The sequence below is a fragment of the Abramis brama genome (genome assembly GCF_963993115.1).
Source record: "Abramis brama genome assembly, chromosome: 6".
In the NCBI taxonomy this organism is placed as follows: Eukaryota; Metazoa; Chordata; class Actinopteri; order Cypriniformes; family Leuciscidae; genus Abramis; species Abramis brama.
This window is the reverse complement of record NC_139968.1, coordinates 35,340,776-35,357,081: the sequence shown is the minus strand read 5'-3', so window position 1 is coordinate 35,357,081 and position 16,306 is coordinate 35,340,776. Positions and strand designations below refer to the sequence as shown.

The 16,306-nt window shown below is 37.9% G+C and overlaps 1 protein-coding gene and 2 long non-coding RNA genes across 3 annotated transcripts; 2 read left to right on the top strand and 1 right to left on the bottom strand.

Annotated features, from left to right (window-relative positions):
* Positions 1-1,164: 1,164 nt before the first annotated feature.
* LOC311085183 (SLAM family member 5-like) lies at positions 1,165-4,434 on the top strand (the record flags this gene model as incomplete). The annotated part of the gene is made up of 3 exons (XM_084117617.1): positions 1,165-1,581; positions 3,624-3,944; positions 4,103-4,434. The coding sequence occupies exons 2-3, from the start codon at positions 3,650-3,652 to the stop codon at positions 4,432-4,434; spliced, it is 627 nt and encodes a 208-aa protein (XP_083973743.1). The 5' UTR covers positions 1,165-1,581; positions 3,624-3,649.
* Positions 4,435-4,504: 70 nt separating this feature from the next.
* LOC311084942 lies at positions 4,505-9,904 on the top strand. The gene is made up of 3 exons (XR_014606677.1): positions 4,505-4,620; positions 5,298-5,365; positions 9,115-9,904. It is a non-coding gene; the product is annotated as an uncharacterized lncRNA (long non-coding RNA).
* Positions 9,905-10,570: 666 nt separating this feature from the next.
* On the bottom strand, positions 10,571-11,786 carry LOC311084941. The gene is made up of 2 exons (XR_014606676.1): positions 11,528-11,786; positions 10,571-11,446 (listed from the first exon to the last, which is right to left on the bottom strand). It is a non-coding gene; the product is annotated as an uncharacterized lncRNA (long non-coding RNA).
* Positions 11,787-16,306: the final 4,520 nt, after the last annotated feature.

Sequence of the window (16,306 nt, the reverse complement as noted above, 5' to 3'; positions counted from 1 at the left end):
CAGAATAAATATTGCAAACAGGGCGATACTTCAAAATAATTGAGTGTTTACATATTACGAACAGAGACGTGGTCTGTGGTCAAGTCGTGTCTCTCCTCTTTCAAAAACTTTGCATCGCAAATTAATCAGCAATTGAGAAATTCAGGTTTAAATAGCTCTATTGGCATGGTAAAAAAGGCTTTACATTGCCAAAGTTGAATCAGGCAGTGATTGACAGCGCTATCGTCCTATGGCATCGGTCATTGACTGACACAGTACAGATACTGTACAGTACTCTAGCTCAATGTTGTTTGGGGTGGCTGTGGGGAAATATGATCTAATCGAAGACTGTAACCGAATGTAGACAAGTCATGTAATGATTGGGCTAACAGTTAAATCAAGACAACACAGCTGTATAATGTTATGGGCTCTCACTGAGCTCTAAAATGCCTCTCCACCTGAAAAAAGCCAGTACTGGATTATAAATAGTATTAGTATAGTATAAAAAAAAATAAAAAAAATCAGACTTACCACGAGTAGGCTAACGTTATCCAGTATCCTCCTGATATAGCGACGATGACTAATGATAAATATCATTCGTCTGTACTATTCCTTCTATAAGAGATCATCTCAACAATATAGTGTAGTAGCAAATAAATACAGATATAAACATATCACTAAAATGAAATAGAAAGCTGCGATTACAGACGCTCACATCCACACATAAACACTGACGTCTTCACTTCCAGGTCACGAAGCTGTCAATCAAAAGCTCAGTAACCAATGAGAACACACTGCTACTAGCCCCGCCCCCACGAGAGAAATGTGTCAGAACGGCGAACGAAAACTCTGGGAGCGTAAACGAAAACTTCAGAAGCGTAAATGAAAACTCTGGAAGCGCATTTGTAAGTTCAGATCAGCGATTGAAATATGAGAAATAGTTAGCAAAACATGCAGTGTATTAAAAACGAAGTCAAAAAAATTGCCTGCGATTTATTCTTTTTCAGTTTTAGAGATAATTTATTTAGTTTCAATTTATATTTTCATTAAAAGCTACGTTAATTTTTATTGGCACAAGAATAGCTCCATAACAGAGCACTGTCACAAGTTGGCCGAACGATGATGCCGGAAGTGACTGCGCCATAAGACATCTAGCGTTTATATATGATATCTATGGGAAGAACAGCTCGTTCCGCGCATCATACGTCATTACGCTATTTAACATCATTGCTCATGCGCAGTCCTTTCAGTTTTGGTTTTCAATCCGATCAAGTGTTTACATGTTCTCTCGATTGGATTACAAAAGGAATAAACCACCCCTTTCAATCCGATCGAAATTTCATTTGGATCGCGCTTAATCGGATCGATTAAGGTGTTTACATTAAGGTTTTTTTAGTCCGATTGAGCCGTCAATCCGATTATGAGTGTCCATGTAAACGCAGCTGGTGTCTCGTCGTTTAAGAGCATTCGGACTGAAAGCTCACTCTGCAGTGACCAAGCTTCTCATCAGCAGAAAGAATCAAAAGCCTAGACTAACCTTTGCGGAGGAGCATGTCGTGTGGACAGAGGAGAACTGGTCAAAAGTTCACTTTAGTGATGAAAGTAAGTTTAATTTATTTGGGTCCGATGAGAAACATTATGTTCGGCGTCAAACTGGGGAAAGATTGAACCCAAAGTGAGTAACAAAGTCAGTCAGAGGTGGAGGAGGAAGTGTCATGGTTTGGGGGATGTTTACTGCAGCAGGAGCTGGGCCTATTATACAGCTATAGCAGGGTGAATGGAAATGTTTATCAGAACCTCCTTCGGCAACATGTGGTTCCTTCCCTGCAAGTATATCCCAATCAGCCCGCAATTTTCATGCAAGACAATGCCCCCTGTCACACTGCGAAACGGGTAAAGCAGTTACTTGAAGCTGAGAACACACAAGCACTAAATTCCCAGTGTCACCTAAATGTCTGTCCACCAGCAGGTCAAACCTCATTTCTGTAAAAAACAACCACAGTCTCTTTCAGTTTGACTCAGATGATGAACTTCAGTCAAACTGTGAGATGCCAGATGGTTTTATCTTTTACTCTAGTTTTTCAATTCACTCAAATTTAGAGTAGCCTAAATATACAAATCTGGAGCTAAGCTGCATTTTACCATGAAACGTAGGTTATCCACAATATTTTACTTTAATCCATTTAAAACAGTCGGGTAACTGCGCTCTCAGGAGGAAAGTGTTCACTGGGGCGGTGCCCTTTTGAAGGAGCTAATATGTGCCGTTTAGACACTAAATGAAAAACCACAACAAATTCCTTGTGTGTGTTTGCGCACACTTGGTGAATGAAGCTCATTCTGATTCTGATTCTAATATGAACCTTTATGGGGTAAAAAGATACAGATTTTTATTGACTTGATTAAAATATAAAATATTAATACATTAAGAACAATAGAAGTCTTAACAAGGGCCAGATGTCCTATAACTTTGTGCAAATGCAGCGAGTGAGGAGTGTTAAACAGTGGGAGGATTCACACACCAGTTCTGCTGTCACATCACATGTTGAACAACTGAAGAAAATGTCTCGCATGTTTGTTTTCTGTTTGTGCAGCTGGAGTCTGATTGGTAAGTTATAAAGAAAATGTGTAAGGTTTTTTTTTTTTTTTTTTCGTTTTTTTTTTAGGAAAAGCATGTCTGCTGATACACAACCTTATAGTGCAGACTAGATAGTGATCTAAATCTCATCTATTATAAAAAAATCATTAAAATATCCAGCACAATTAACACTGTACTTTCAATCATGTATTTATTTTCAATATGTTATGTAACTTTAAACACTAGATAACTGTAAAATAAATTAAAGATTGGTGATGCACCATAATGCTTCAATCCATAGATTATATCAAGATGTATCTAATAATTCTGATGCAGCAAACTTTAAACTTTGAAGTAACCAGACTTACATGTAAACCATCATTTTGATCCTGATCTTACTGTACATTTAAGATAAATTAAATTAAAATAAATTAAACTCAACTATAAGACTGTAACGGTTGTAGCTGTTTTTTGGAAGTCTGTTTGCTTTGAGTTCATATTTTAGGGTTTATGCATTTATGTTTTAATGTATTAAATAGCCTGGAATATTTAGTATGAAAATCCAAAGAATTACCGCTTGTTGGGTTGTGTTCAAAATCTTTCTTTTTAGTAAACTCTGGGTACACAAACAATGTTTTCAATGCTCAAGTTCATGTGTAGAGCTCCTGGTGATACTTTGTAAGTTTCATGTTGTGTTGAGTCTTCTTGGTGTTTTAAAAATAGCGATTTTTGATGCTATCATAGAAATGCCCCATTCATTCGCATTCAAAAAGCAATTTGACCGAAAACGAAAATACGTCAGTCTTAAAAGTGGCGTTTCCATTCGCTTTTAAACGAATGTTCGCCTCGGGTAGATTCACAAAAAGACCCTAGGTTGCATTTTGGCGAGAGTTATCCTTTAAAATTGACATTTGTGTTTTCTCTGCTTTATTCTGAACGTTTCTCTGTACAGTAGCGGTTTAAAGACATTTTACATTGTGTTTCTGCTGATGCTCTGGATGTTCTCAACTTCAGCTGACTTTGTAAAACCATCATGAGCCTTAATCTCTAAAATCTGTTTGTTCTCCAGGTGTGTTTGGTGATTCAGTGTCAGTGATGGAGGGAGATTCTGTTACTCTAAACTCTGATGCTACTGAAATACATGAAGGGGACGACATACTGTGGAAATTTGGAGCTGACAACTCTCTCATAGCTAAAATTAAAAAGAAGAAGCAAATCTTCTCCACATGGGATGATGTTCCTGATGGGAGATTTAGAGACAGACTGAAGCTGGACGATCAAACTGGATCTCTGACCATCACAAATACCTCAACTGAACATGCTGGAGTTTATCAACTACTAATAAGTGGAGGGGAACTGACATCAAAAACATTCAGTGTTTCTGTCTATGGTGAGTAGAGACGTCATTTGCCCAAATGTTCATATTCTTGTTGTTACTGCAACTATTTACATTATAAAATTATTTCAGTGTGTGGGATGACAAACACACTCATAAACTTTATTAGATTGATTTATCCATATTCCTTATTATTCTCTCATGTTTTCCAGCTCGTCTGCCTGTTCCTGTCATCAGTAACTCTTCACAATGTTCTTCATCATCATCATCATCATCATGTTCACTGGTGTGTTCATCAGTGGTGAATGTGAGTGATGCGACTCTCTCCTGGTACAAAGGAATCAGTGTATTGTCCAGCATCAGTGTGTGTGATCTCAGCATCAGTCTCTCTCTACCTCTGGAGGTGGAATATCAGGATAAAAACACCTACAGCTGTGTGCTGAACAATCCCATCAGCAACCAGACCACACATCTGGACATCAACACACTCTGTCACACATGTGCAGGTACCACAGCACTGATGATATATGTGTGTATTTACTGACCTGATCTCTGTCTTCTGTTGTAGATCAGACACATTCACTCACATTAATGTCTCTCTTTTCCTCACCTCCTCCTCCTCCAGTCTCAGTGTCTCTGATAGTGTTGATCTCTGCTGGATCTCTGATGATTGTTGCAGGATTTTGGATCTTCTGGATCTGCAGGAAATGTAGAAAAATTGACAAAGAAGGCAAGTGTTACATACAGCTTTTAAACAAACAAATAATAAATAGAAAATATGCTCTAAAATTGTAGCCAAATAATAGTCCTATTTTATCATTTAATTAAAATTATTCTCATAATGTTGTCGTTAACATCCTTTGAAACCAAACTAGCGTGTAGTTATTGTGTTTGACAATTTCTGTCAAACACAATAGCACTCATATCAGAATTCATGTCTATTTCTAAATAATGACACAGAATGTCGCTCTTTACTCGTCTCTCTTGCACAAAAAACAGACTCTGTATTTCTCAAACAGCATCAACACTGGAAATGCAAAAACAGAAATGTTTATTTTTCAATAAAAAAAGCTGTCTCCATTTTATGAACAGTCTTACATGTGCAAAGATGCAGCTGGTGCTCAAATTAAAATCTATATTAATGATGACTTTTTTTGTGCTTGTTGAGCCTAAAAGCTGAATAAATGTATGTGTGATTTATGTTTCTCTCTAAATTTAATGATAAATACTCTTTTAGGAACTTTTTGTCTGTGAAAAAGTTATAGGTCTAATGCAAATTAAATTTGTTAATGACATTTTTAAAAACTGCTGTTAATTTAGAAAGCCCTAATAATGACATATATGTTGTGAAGAACCAGATCTAGTTTTAATCTTGCTGTTTTAATGCATTTATTATTGTTCATACAGTTGAGACTTGTTCAGATGAGATCACTTACGCTGAGACGACATTCTACAAAAGAAACGCACAGAAAACGGTGAGACAATTTATTGTTAATTTGTTGAGTATTTTTATAATTTCAGATCCTGATCAGTGTGTGCTTGTGTTTTTGTCTGTATAATATGGAATCCCATTTCCACCACATAAAGAAAAATTATGAGATTTAAAAGTCAAAATTATCACTTAAAAAGTACAAAAATATCACAAAGATGAAATTACGAGATTTCAATGTCGAAATTCTGACTTAAAATGGAATGGAATGACATAATTTAGAATTTTTAATCTCATAATTTGACTTTTATCAGAGCATGATTTTTTTTCTTATGTGGAGGAAATGGGCTTTCATAGTATAATGATCTTTCACATAAACCTCACACTGTTGCAATGCTGCACATATCTTGTCTTTGGTCTGGGCTTCTGTTATGTATGGTCGTTTTATCCATTACAAGTCTTTAATGGATAATCCACAACATGAAACTCAATGAAAGCAGGCAAGGTAACAACTGTTCACTGACGAGATGGGAAACAACTTAAATGAAACACGAGGACTTAAATACAAGAAGCAAACAAAGGGAACTACTTTGGACACAGTTGGACAGAATGACTGATCAAATGAGAAAACATGGTAACAAATGATGAACTCAGACAAGTGGAAAAAGGGCAATGACTGAAAACTCTAAACTGAAAATAACTGTGACAGATCTATATGGAGTGGTTGCTGGTGAACAACGTATCGTAGTTCATCATCGGTCCTGAGGAGGACATAACCAGCTCCACTTCTGAGTCAGTGTCCATCCTGACACACTCTCATGGGATGAACACGACGTCTGAGCCCACCGCAGATGAAGAGCCGGCGCAAGATGAAATGACTGAGCCTGATTATGAGTCTGACCAGGTGTGTGATCACCAGTAAGAGTGGAGTCCGGGGGGATTGGAGCCTCGCTGACATTCCCTTCACAGAGGGTGAGTCAGGGACCTCAGAGAAATGGATTTAGGAAGAGAATTATTCCATGCCCGCACTGATCCCACCCAACTCTGAATGCCTACCTTTATCTTTGCTGGTCCCACCCAGCCTCCATCTCCTGCTTCCTCTTCTGGAATCGCCTCATTACTCTGCCCAATCTCCGCTGCCCCCCATCAGCCTCTCTGCTCCAGGATATAAGAGATCCACTCCGCCTATAAGAGATCCACTCCGCTCCGCCTCCAGCCACTGATCCCGTTGCTCCGCCTCGGGTCATTGCCCTGACTTCTCTGCCTTTGCTCCTCCCTCGGCCCCTCGGCTCCACCAGGTACAAGTCTGTGCGGGACTGTTTTTCCCGTCCTGCTCCCTGATAGGTTCTCTTCCGCTGTTCACCCGCTATCCACTTAGAATAAATTTCCCCTAAAGAAAGAGTGATTTGGTATAACAAATATATAATGTTGGCTATGCAAGAATTGTATTTGTTATTTGTCTTATCATGATACTGTCAACAACAATCATGTCACCAAGAAAAATAGGCTACATTAAATACGACATCTGTCACTCAAAATTATAAGCCAAAAAATATGAATAAACGAAAACTGTTGGCTAACTAGCTATACAGCAAAATATCCATGCAAGAACAGAATATTGCTGACTGACGACCGTCGGTCAGATTTGAGATTATATTTGTCTCAAATCGTTGTTAATGTATATACTGACTTTACCCTGTGATGCAAGATACATTTAGTTTTATATTCATTTATAGAAATCAGCTGCGTGGATGAAAACTGCTGATGTTATCGAATTTTCAGGTGAAATTCTCAATTCATTCAGTTAACGGACGCCACGAGGTAAAGTGTTCCCCGACTGCAGACTCAGTAACTATTGTATTTAATTGTACAGTACAATCATAACATAGTACAGACATGATCTTAATTTCATAATGCCCTTAAACATATCAACATTGCTGGCCATAAACTGAGAAAGTGCGCGTCCGGTGTGCGATACCTTGAGTTGTCCTAGGCTTCTCGTCCGGTGTGCGACTGCCTTCAGTGGTCGCCATGGTCCTCCCTCCATCGCCGACGCTGTGGGTTTTCATCCCGGCGAGACTCTCGGGCTCCTCCTCCTCTGGGCTTCTCCCTGGCTCCTCCCACCATCTGCACCTCACTAGTTCCTGTCCTCCAGCTCAGCCTCATCCCTCATTGGAACTGTTGGCTCGAGGTCACTCCTTTCCGGGAAGGGGCGTACTGTCACAGTTATGTTCAGTTTGAGTATGTTTGCTGTCTTTGTTTCCATGGTTACTCATTTGATAACTCATTCTGTTCATCTGTTCCCTCATTAGTTTCCTTTGTTACTTTCCTTTATTTAAGTCTCTCTTTTGCATTTGAGTTCATCCGGTCTCGTCTATGGGGCGTAAGAAATATGTTTATGTGTGGTGGTGATTTACCAGCCTTTATCCTTGTTTGCCTTTTGGAATAGCTATTAAAGTAGTGGTTCTCAACGGGGACGGTACCGCCCCCCAGGGGGCGTTCAGAGAACAACGGGGGGGCGTTGGAAGCAAGATTTTTGAAGTGTTAATGGGGGGGCGTTCACGAGTTTAAATATTGAAACGCAAATTTTTGTTAATTTACTTTCATTAATTTTAAGCATTTAGTAATTTATTTGTAATAAACACTTTAAGTGGGCTATTTAAAAAGTGTTATGACTATGTATATGTTAAATTATGTTGTAAAACATATGCGCAGAGTGTGATGTCATATGACGCGTGTGTGCGTGAAAGAATACATGAATACGCCAACAGCGCAAAAAAATATATATATATATTACAAAAAAAGTCCACTGTCAGTGTTGTAGGTAGGCACTAGGCAGGTTTTTTTGTGTTCATTTCTATTGCATTACAATTGAAAGCAGTATCAATAATGTCAAAAATATGATGTGCAGTCAAGTTCGGGTGTGTGTATATGCTGTTTAAATGAGTGTTCTCACCGATAAGCTTGTTGTGATTCTTCTTCCAGTTTAATGCGACATGTAGCCTAAGCTATGTATCGGTACTGCAACGACTCTATTATTTTTCCAGTCATAGACCAGCGCTCAAGCACTGACTAGAATCCAGCGCTGACAGCAATCAGCATTCACATGCTCAAAAATGTGTTTTGCGCTGACAATGACCGTCCTTTATTTTTCAGTTCATTTGTTTTACAATATATGGCTATTACTGTCATGGGATTAATATAACTATTATAATGTAGTAGTGTAATGTAGACAGACACAACTAAAAGAGGTTTGAATTTTTCTTTGTTTAATTTACACACTGAATATGGGTTGGAGCTTTTCATTTTGAACTCTCAAAGTGCACCAGACTGATTGATTTTAACTTTAAAATGCACCCCCCGTGGAAGGCCTGAGGTCCACCCACCACAGATTTACCAAAAATCCTGTGAGAAACACTGGTATTGCTATGCCAATGCAGTTTATAGCTTTTTTTTTTTTTTTTTTGGATTAATCACTGTGGAGAATAGTTTGATGATTGTATTACTAAATGACAATTTTGTACTTATTTAATCTGTTAACTCTCACTTGTTCCTGCTCGCTCATTAGTTTGGGGTCAGGGACCTGGATATTGGATAGGGGGCACTGGCCCAAAAAGGTTGAGAACCACTGTATTAAAGACTTGATTTGTTTTTATTCACCTTTGTCATCATGTGCCTGTGCTAGCAGGAACGTGACACACACACACACAACAGAACCTTCAGATGTTTATGAAAGCCTTCACATTTATTATTATTATTATCATCATCATTATGATTATATCTTGTGTTATGCAGTTTTTTACAGAAAGTTGAAGAGGAGGATCGTGTGGTTTATGCACCAATCGCTATGAGAAGATGATCACAAGATGAGTACAAGACCCAGATTGTGATCATTTCACTAAGAACATCCTGCAACGACTCTCAATGGTTGAGTTTGGGGTTTTTGAGAATCACCACATGTTTCATTAGGAAATCACAGCAGGATCATCCTGAAGGGGTTTAAAGTGTGATATTAACAATGGACTAATTAAATGCTCTCCTAAAATCTTAAAAAGTATTTATCTTAATTATAATACAGGGACTTTAAACTAATCATGTAAATCCTGTGACCCATGGGAGTATTTGTATGTGTTACTCTTCAGGTCAAATGTGTAAAACGTAGATGCAAACTACTCGTCAAAAGGAGTCAAAGTGAACCCTGGATGTGGTCTCATTTATTCATTATTACACTTCTGCACAGATGTATGTGGTTTGATCTGTTGGGTAGACAAACAGCTTCTGCATGGGCATGTGTCTCCTGCTGGAGGTCTGTGTTTGATGGCAGTTTGTGAGAGCATCTCTGAGGTGTGAATAGCGCGTTTGTGTGTCTGAGGTGTCAGTCTTCTGTGAAAAGCATGTCGTTGCAGGTGTTTCTTCCATTCCTGCTCACATGACGCCATTGACTTTTGCTCAACAGAGAAACTATGAACTATCAATGATGATGTCTGACAAACAATGATACTACTGTGAGAAATGAAAATATCACATACTTTGAGTCGGAAATAACTACTGAAACTACACAGAAAAAAAGGTACAAAAGCTGTTAATTGGGGGGTGCTTTCAAAAGGTACCTTATTTACTCCTTAAAGGAACAGTTCACTTAAAAATGAAAATTCTGTCATCATTTACTCACCCTCAAGTTGTTTAGGACCTTTATGAACAGTCTTCTGCTGAACGCAAAAGATATTTTGAAGAATGTTGGTAATCAAACAGTTGATGAGCCCCATTGACTTCCATAGTATTTTTTACCCTACTATGGAAGTCAATGGAGCTCATAAACTGTCTTACTGACAGTCTTCAAAATATCTTCTTTTGTGTTCAGCAGAAGACAGAAACTCATACAGGTCTGAAACAACTTGAGGGTGAGTAAATGATGACAGAATTCATTTTTAAGTGAACTGTTCCTTTAAGGGTACATATTAGTATCTAATTGGTTGAAAAGGTACCACCACATCGACCACTTGTACCTTTATTTCTGAGAGTGCAGTTTCAGAAGTTATTTCTAGATCTAGCATCAGTTCTATGCAGAACTATTCTTGATAACCTTTTTACCTTATAGTTGTGGCAGTTTGCTCTCTTAAGCGCAACACAATACCAATTATGGCACAAAATAGACTACGCCACCCCGGAAAATGGGCCGGGGACCCGTTTGTACATCAAGTGCAAAGCACACAGATACGCGGTGACTGGGTCAGATAACAGACAACAAGGAAACGTTTCAAATTGTTTATTAAATACAGATAAGAAAAGTACCAAAATACACAATACAAACACACATTAGAATAAATACGCCAACTATAACACTTATCCGTTTCAGAATTGGGGATTCAGTTCGTCCACCCAGTAAACACTGCAACTAGTGCTCTCACCACACAGCACCCAATCACCCCCTGTGAACACAGCAAGCGATAAGCACACCACCACACCAGAGGACGTGGGCGTTGAACTGGCACCCCAACTCTGGGTAAAAGAAAAAAAGAGTACAAATTGAGACATAAGCAACCATACACACACACACACACACACAACGCACTTTCCACGTAATAGTCTTTTGGTTGAACCCTTATCACATGTGGACGGATGGAATCAGTTGTTTACAAAGAAGATAAAAGCAACCACTCACTGGCCAACGCTCATTAATAGCTTTCCAACACTGCGTCGCCTGATGATTACAGCATTTTAAAAATATACCATTCTCAGGATTTAGAAATACATGTAAGACATTCAAAAACAGACAATAACAATTTGACAAACGTAAATACTTTAAATGACAATGTTTCTGCTAAAAGAGCAAGTAGAAATGACAACCCAGTTATTCGCCGCTGTACTCCAGCCCAGAGATCAGCACTGAATTTGCTAGGTTTGGAAAGCGTCACTACGGCCGAAAATGCGCTATTGTTCCGGCCGTCTCAAGACAGATGAGGGATAAGAGAAAATGTTAGTCAGATGATCACAGCAAATGCGCTGTTCCAGTAATAGTCACTGAGAAATGGTCGAGGAGTTTCCAGCAAGGGGAGACACAATCCAATCGGTCGTCACTAAGCCCAGCTACCCCCACCAAGCCTGCTGCAACACCTTCCTCGTATCACTATCAAAAATACAACGCACAACGTTTGTAAATTTGAGTTTATGATCTCATTAACCGGACATTCAAATAGGTATGACTTACCGCTTGTTGGTGACTCGCACCACCCAGTGTACTCCGTAGAGTGCAAATTACCGGCTCGCCATGACGGGCGTTAAGCGACGCGTCTGATACTCCGCAGTCGCACTGTAAATTAAATGGGTCTTAACTTATCCTTCCCAACGCACATTAAAAATTAAGCAGCTACCAGTAATTCTTACCTCCCAATCCTAAACACTGCGCGCCCAAATGACGTCACGTCCAGAACCCAGAATGACGCGCTCCCTTAGACGCCATTCTCATCCCTTTTATATCCGCCAAATATACTGAACCCGCCCCTAATCCCTATCATGGTGGATCGCATCACCACATAGTGGTCATATCCTGGTTTTTTTGCCGTAAAAAAAAGCTAATTTTTTCTTCTCCCAGTGTCTGGGTCATGTTAAGAATAAATGCAATGTATGATTTTGTTAATTATTTGTTGTTTTTTCATAAATTTTGATAAGAAACTAACTTAATGCTTCTAACAATCTTGATATTTTTTATTTATTATAGCATAACATAATGAGATCAAGATCATAATCAGATAGAAAATCTCACCTTAAGTTTCCTTGATAGTGGTAAAGTCCAGATGCAGTGATGAGGACAGCTCAAGATATCCACTCCTGCTCCAGTTCTGTAGGATGATGACGAGTCAGGGAACAAAACACAGGTGTGGGTGAAGGAGTGTTGATCCTATTAACAATAGGCTTTATACATTATATATATAATGTATGTTTTGTTTAACATATTTGATAATATGCCTTATTAGCTAATATGTAGTTCTGGTGGATGTGAGTAGGCTACCTGTTTAGTGGCCTACCTAGGGTGCTCTGAGTGGTTGTTTACTAGTCAAAGTGCCCACATCTCTGTGCTTTTCTCAGTGTCTGTGATCTTCTGGTTTGATGTCTCGGTTCCCTCCTTCAATGTGCGTCTGAGGGACTTTTCACCTGATTCATCATCTTCATTCAGGTGAACATCTTAAGTCTGGTCACTTAAAATAATTGCACATCTCAACAACAACACACATTATTTTAGGAATCATTCATGTCCAGAGCACAGGACTGAAATTGTTTCACTGATGAGGTAAGAAAATGGATCCCGCTCAAATAACTACGCAGCTAATATTAACCACGATGTCACTAAGATAACGTCACGTGATCATCGCAGCATCCAGGGAGATGTAGCATACACAAAAACATTCATTTTTGATCAAATAAAAGCGCAGTTCTTACTTTGGATTGTTGACAATGAATAACTTCTTAGCTGCCATGTTCTTCCAAATGTAAATAATATCCTGCATCAAACGTGTTCCCATCTTATGCTACATCCTCTCTGCATTTATATCCCAAAGATCCTCAGAAATACAAATATAACAATACTTACTTGACCACTAGAGGGATTGATCACATTCCCACCCAGAATAAATGTGGTATCATACTAGCCTACTGTTTTTATAAACTGTATTAATAATGTTCACTTCTTGAAAGATCTTCAAAGAGTGTAAAATAAATTCTAAAATAATTTTTTGTTATTTCTTTTTTAAGTAATGTCACTATAATAACTGTTGCTGTTTCCCATGCTATTTATTATTACTAGCCTATTTGTAAGAACCACATCTCACACTTATCACCTTATTTTTAGATAAGAGTGGGCACGGCCATTTGTAATTTTAATGTGTCTGACTTCCAAGTTATTTTTAACTGTATAAAACAGCTTGTTATGCTGCTCGATATTGAAAACTGATACATATATGTTAATGTATTGTCTTAATTATAAACAAGCTGGTTTACTTTGATATTCTTCAGGGTAGCTGCTAATAAATAGTGGCTAATAAAGTCTCGCACATTCACAGAAAACACCTTACTTCCATGCTGAACAATGAGATGGATACATTGTCTGATATTTTATTAATACATAAAGTGTGTGTATACAACAAGCAGAATGCATACTGTATTAGACCACCGTCTAGTGTCCAAACTAGGAATTCACCATTAAAAGGATGTTCATAAGATGTTTTAATGCCATTTATCACATGAACATACATATATCTTTCAAGCTATATATTCAATAGGCAAACAATGAAACCAAAAAGTGTTAATAAAACAACAAAACAGAACTTTTTATATTTAAAAAAAGGATTGTAATTATTTAATAATACAATAATGTATTCCTATAACTGTTATTTTAAAGGATTTTAACATAAATCAAACAAATCATAAATCAGATTTAACAAGATATATGAGATCTTGTAAAATGTATGTAATACTTACATTCTGTTTTGCTTTACTATATCCATTGCGATTTCTCCTGTGTTCCACCACACCAGCAGAATCTGAATCTCCCATCAGGAACATCATCATATGTGGAGAAGATTTGCTTCTTTTTGATTTTAGCTATGAGAGACGTTTCAGCTTCAAATGTCCACTGTATATCATGATATTTATGTATTTCAGTAAGATCAATTTTATGCCACCTGATGTTTTTAAATCCTTAAAGTATCTATTTTCAGAATCTGCCAGGTACCAAGCTGAAATAATGTCCCAAAGGCTTCATTTTTAACTCTTTGCTGCACCCGACCGGAACCCGAAAAATCTAAAAATGATGTAGAAAGTGGCATAACATTTGAAGTAGACAACACACAGACAAAAGAACACATTTTCCCATACAATTCTGACCCCAGGAATTTAATGGAATGGTTATTTTTGACATTTGACAACATATCAACCCTATATCTGGACAAAAAATAGCAAAAAATGGCCAAAGATGTGTAGAGGATCAACTATATTTTCGTTTCCTCAAGTGCATAGGGTGATTTTTTTTCACAATCTGTTATTTCTTTATCATTCAAGTGTCTATTTTAAGATTAAATTGGGTACCAAGCTGAAATAATGTTCAAAATGCTTTATTTTTAACCATTTGCACCTGACCAGCAGCCATATCACCCTGTAGCCCAAGACTGGTTGCCCACTGAAGCTAAGCAGGGCTGAGCCTGGTTAGTACCTGGATGGGAGACCTCCTGAGAAAACCAGGTTGCTGCTGGAAGAGGTGTTAGTGAGGCCAGCAGGGGGTGCTCACCCTGTGGTCTGTGTGGGTCCTAACGCCCCAGTGTAGTGACAGGGACACTATACTGTCAAAAGAGCACCGTCCTTCGGATGAGACGTTAAACCGAGGTCCTGACTCTCTGTGGTCATTAAAAATCCCATGGCATTTCTCGTAAAGAGTAGGGGTGTAATTCCACCATTGGCCCTTACCAATCATGGCCTCCTAATAATCCCCTTCCATTGAAGTGGCTCTATCACTCTCTCTCCTCTCCACCTATATCCGTTGTGTGGTGAGCGCACTGGCGCCGTTGTACTGTGGCTGCTGTCGCATCATCCAAGTGGATGCTGCACACTGGTGGTGGTTGAGGAGAGATCCCCTGATATGATTGTAAAGCGCTTTGGGTGTACAGTAGTACATATGAAAGCGCTATATAAATGCCCAATTCTATTCTATTCTATTCAAACCCGAAAAATCTAAATATGATATAAACTGGCATGACTTTTGATGTAAACAACTCACAGAGACAAATGGACACATTTTTCTTTACAATTCTGACCCAGGGAAATTGTTATTTGTTATATTTTACAACATCTTGACCATCTATGGTCAAAAACAGCAAAAAAAGCTCATTTGACAATGTTTTTACTAATAGCAGCCTGAAATGGGGTTTATTTTAACCTTTTACTGCACCTATCCTGAACCTGAAGAAATTGAAAATACCTTTACTTTTGAAGTAAACAAAACAAAGTAAATTAACTTTAAAAATAAATAAATAAATAAAGTACAGAAAAAAATCCAAAAAGGTCCAAAAAGTTGACTAACTGCTAACTGAAATTTTGGAACAATTTCAGTAAGTATTTGAAACTATAATTAAGATATACCTTTGTAGTCATAAGTAATTTTTCAACAGTTTTTACTATAATCACAGGCTTTCGGAAAGCGAGAAGCTATCATATCTACACAGTATCCGAGATATCCGAGCAGCCAGTTCACCGCATGATGGATATTTGTGAACAGATTCCATTAACATTAGAGGACTTGCCTTTGGATACAATTGGCTATCACCAATACTGCTATAAAAACTTTACAGGGAAAATAAATAGTTTACAAATGTCAAAGGCTTCTACATCTGGAGAATCATCATCATTGAAAATCATCATCATCCAATTGGAGCATCTATCACTGATACATTACTTGCACAAACAATAGATCTTCTGTGAACTCCTTTGTGCGAAATCAGGAAGTCACATGCGTCAAGACCAAATAAATGGTTCACAGGTCTGTTCTGAGAGGGTTACAGACAGCAGATATTCAGAGATGTATTCATGAAGGGCTAAATAATTATTCTCCTAACTTTACCGATCATCAAATATGTATGAATGAGTTCAGCATTTCTGTTTCGACATTTTAATGGTTCGTCGCTATGGGGCGATGATCTCTGTGCAACCCATGAGTGTCTCGATATAATTTGTATGTTTGTTGATATTTGATGACACATTTTTATAATAAAAATTAAGAGTTGTAATCATTGGTCTCTTGTTCTGCAAGCTCTCAATACAACAAACAAAAACAAGCCCTTCAATTTAATAAAATATTACATATATTAGGCCTACAGACATTTTAAATGTTTAATGGTATTAGAGGATTGCCTTTAATACATTACACCTTCAATAAAACGTTTATAATGGGTTTGTAGAAGGTGTTTTTATGCATGTTTGGTCTGAGTTTTCGCTGCATTTA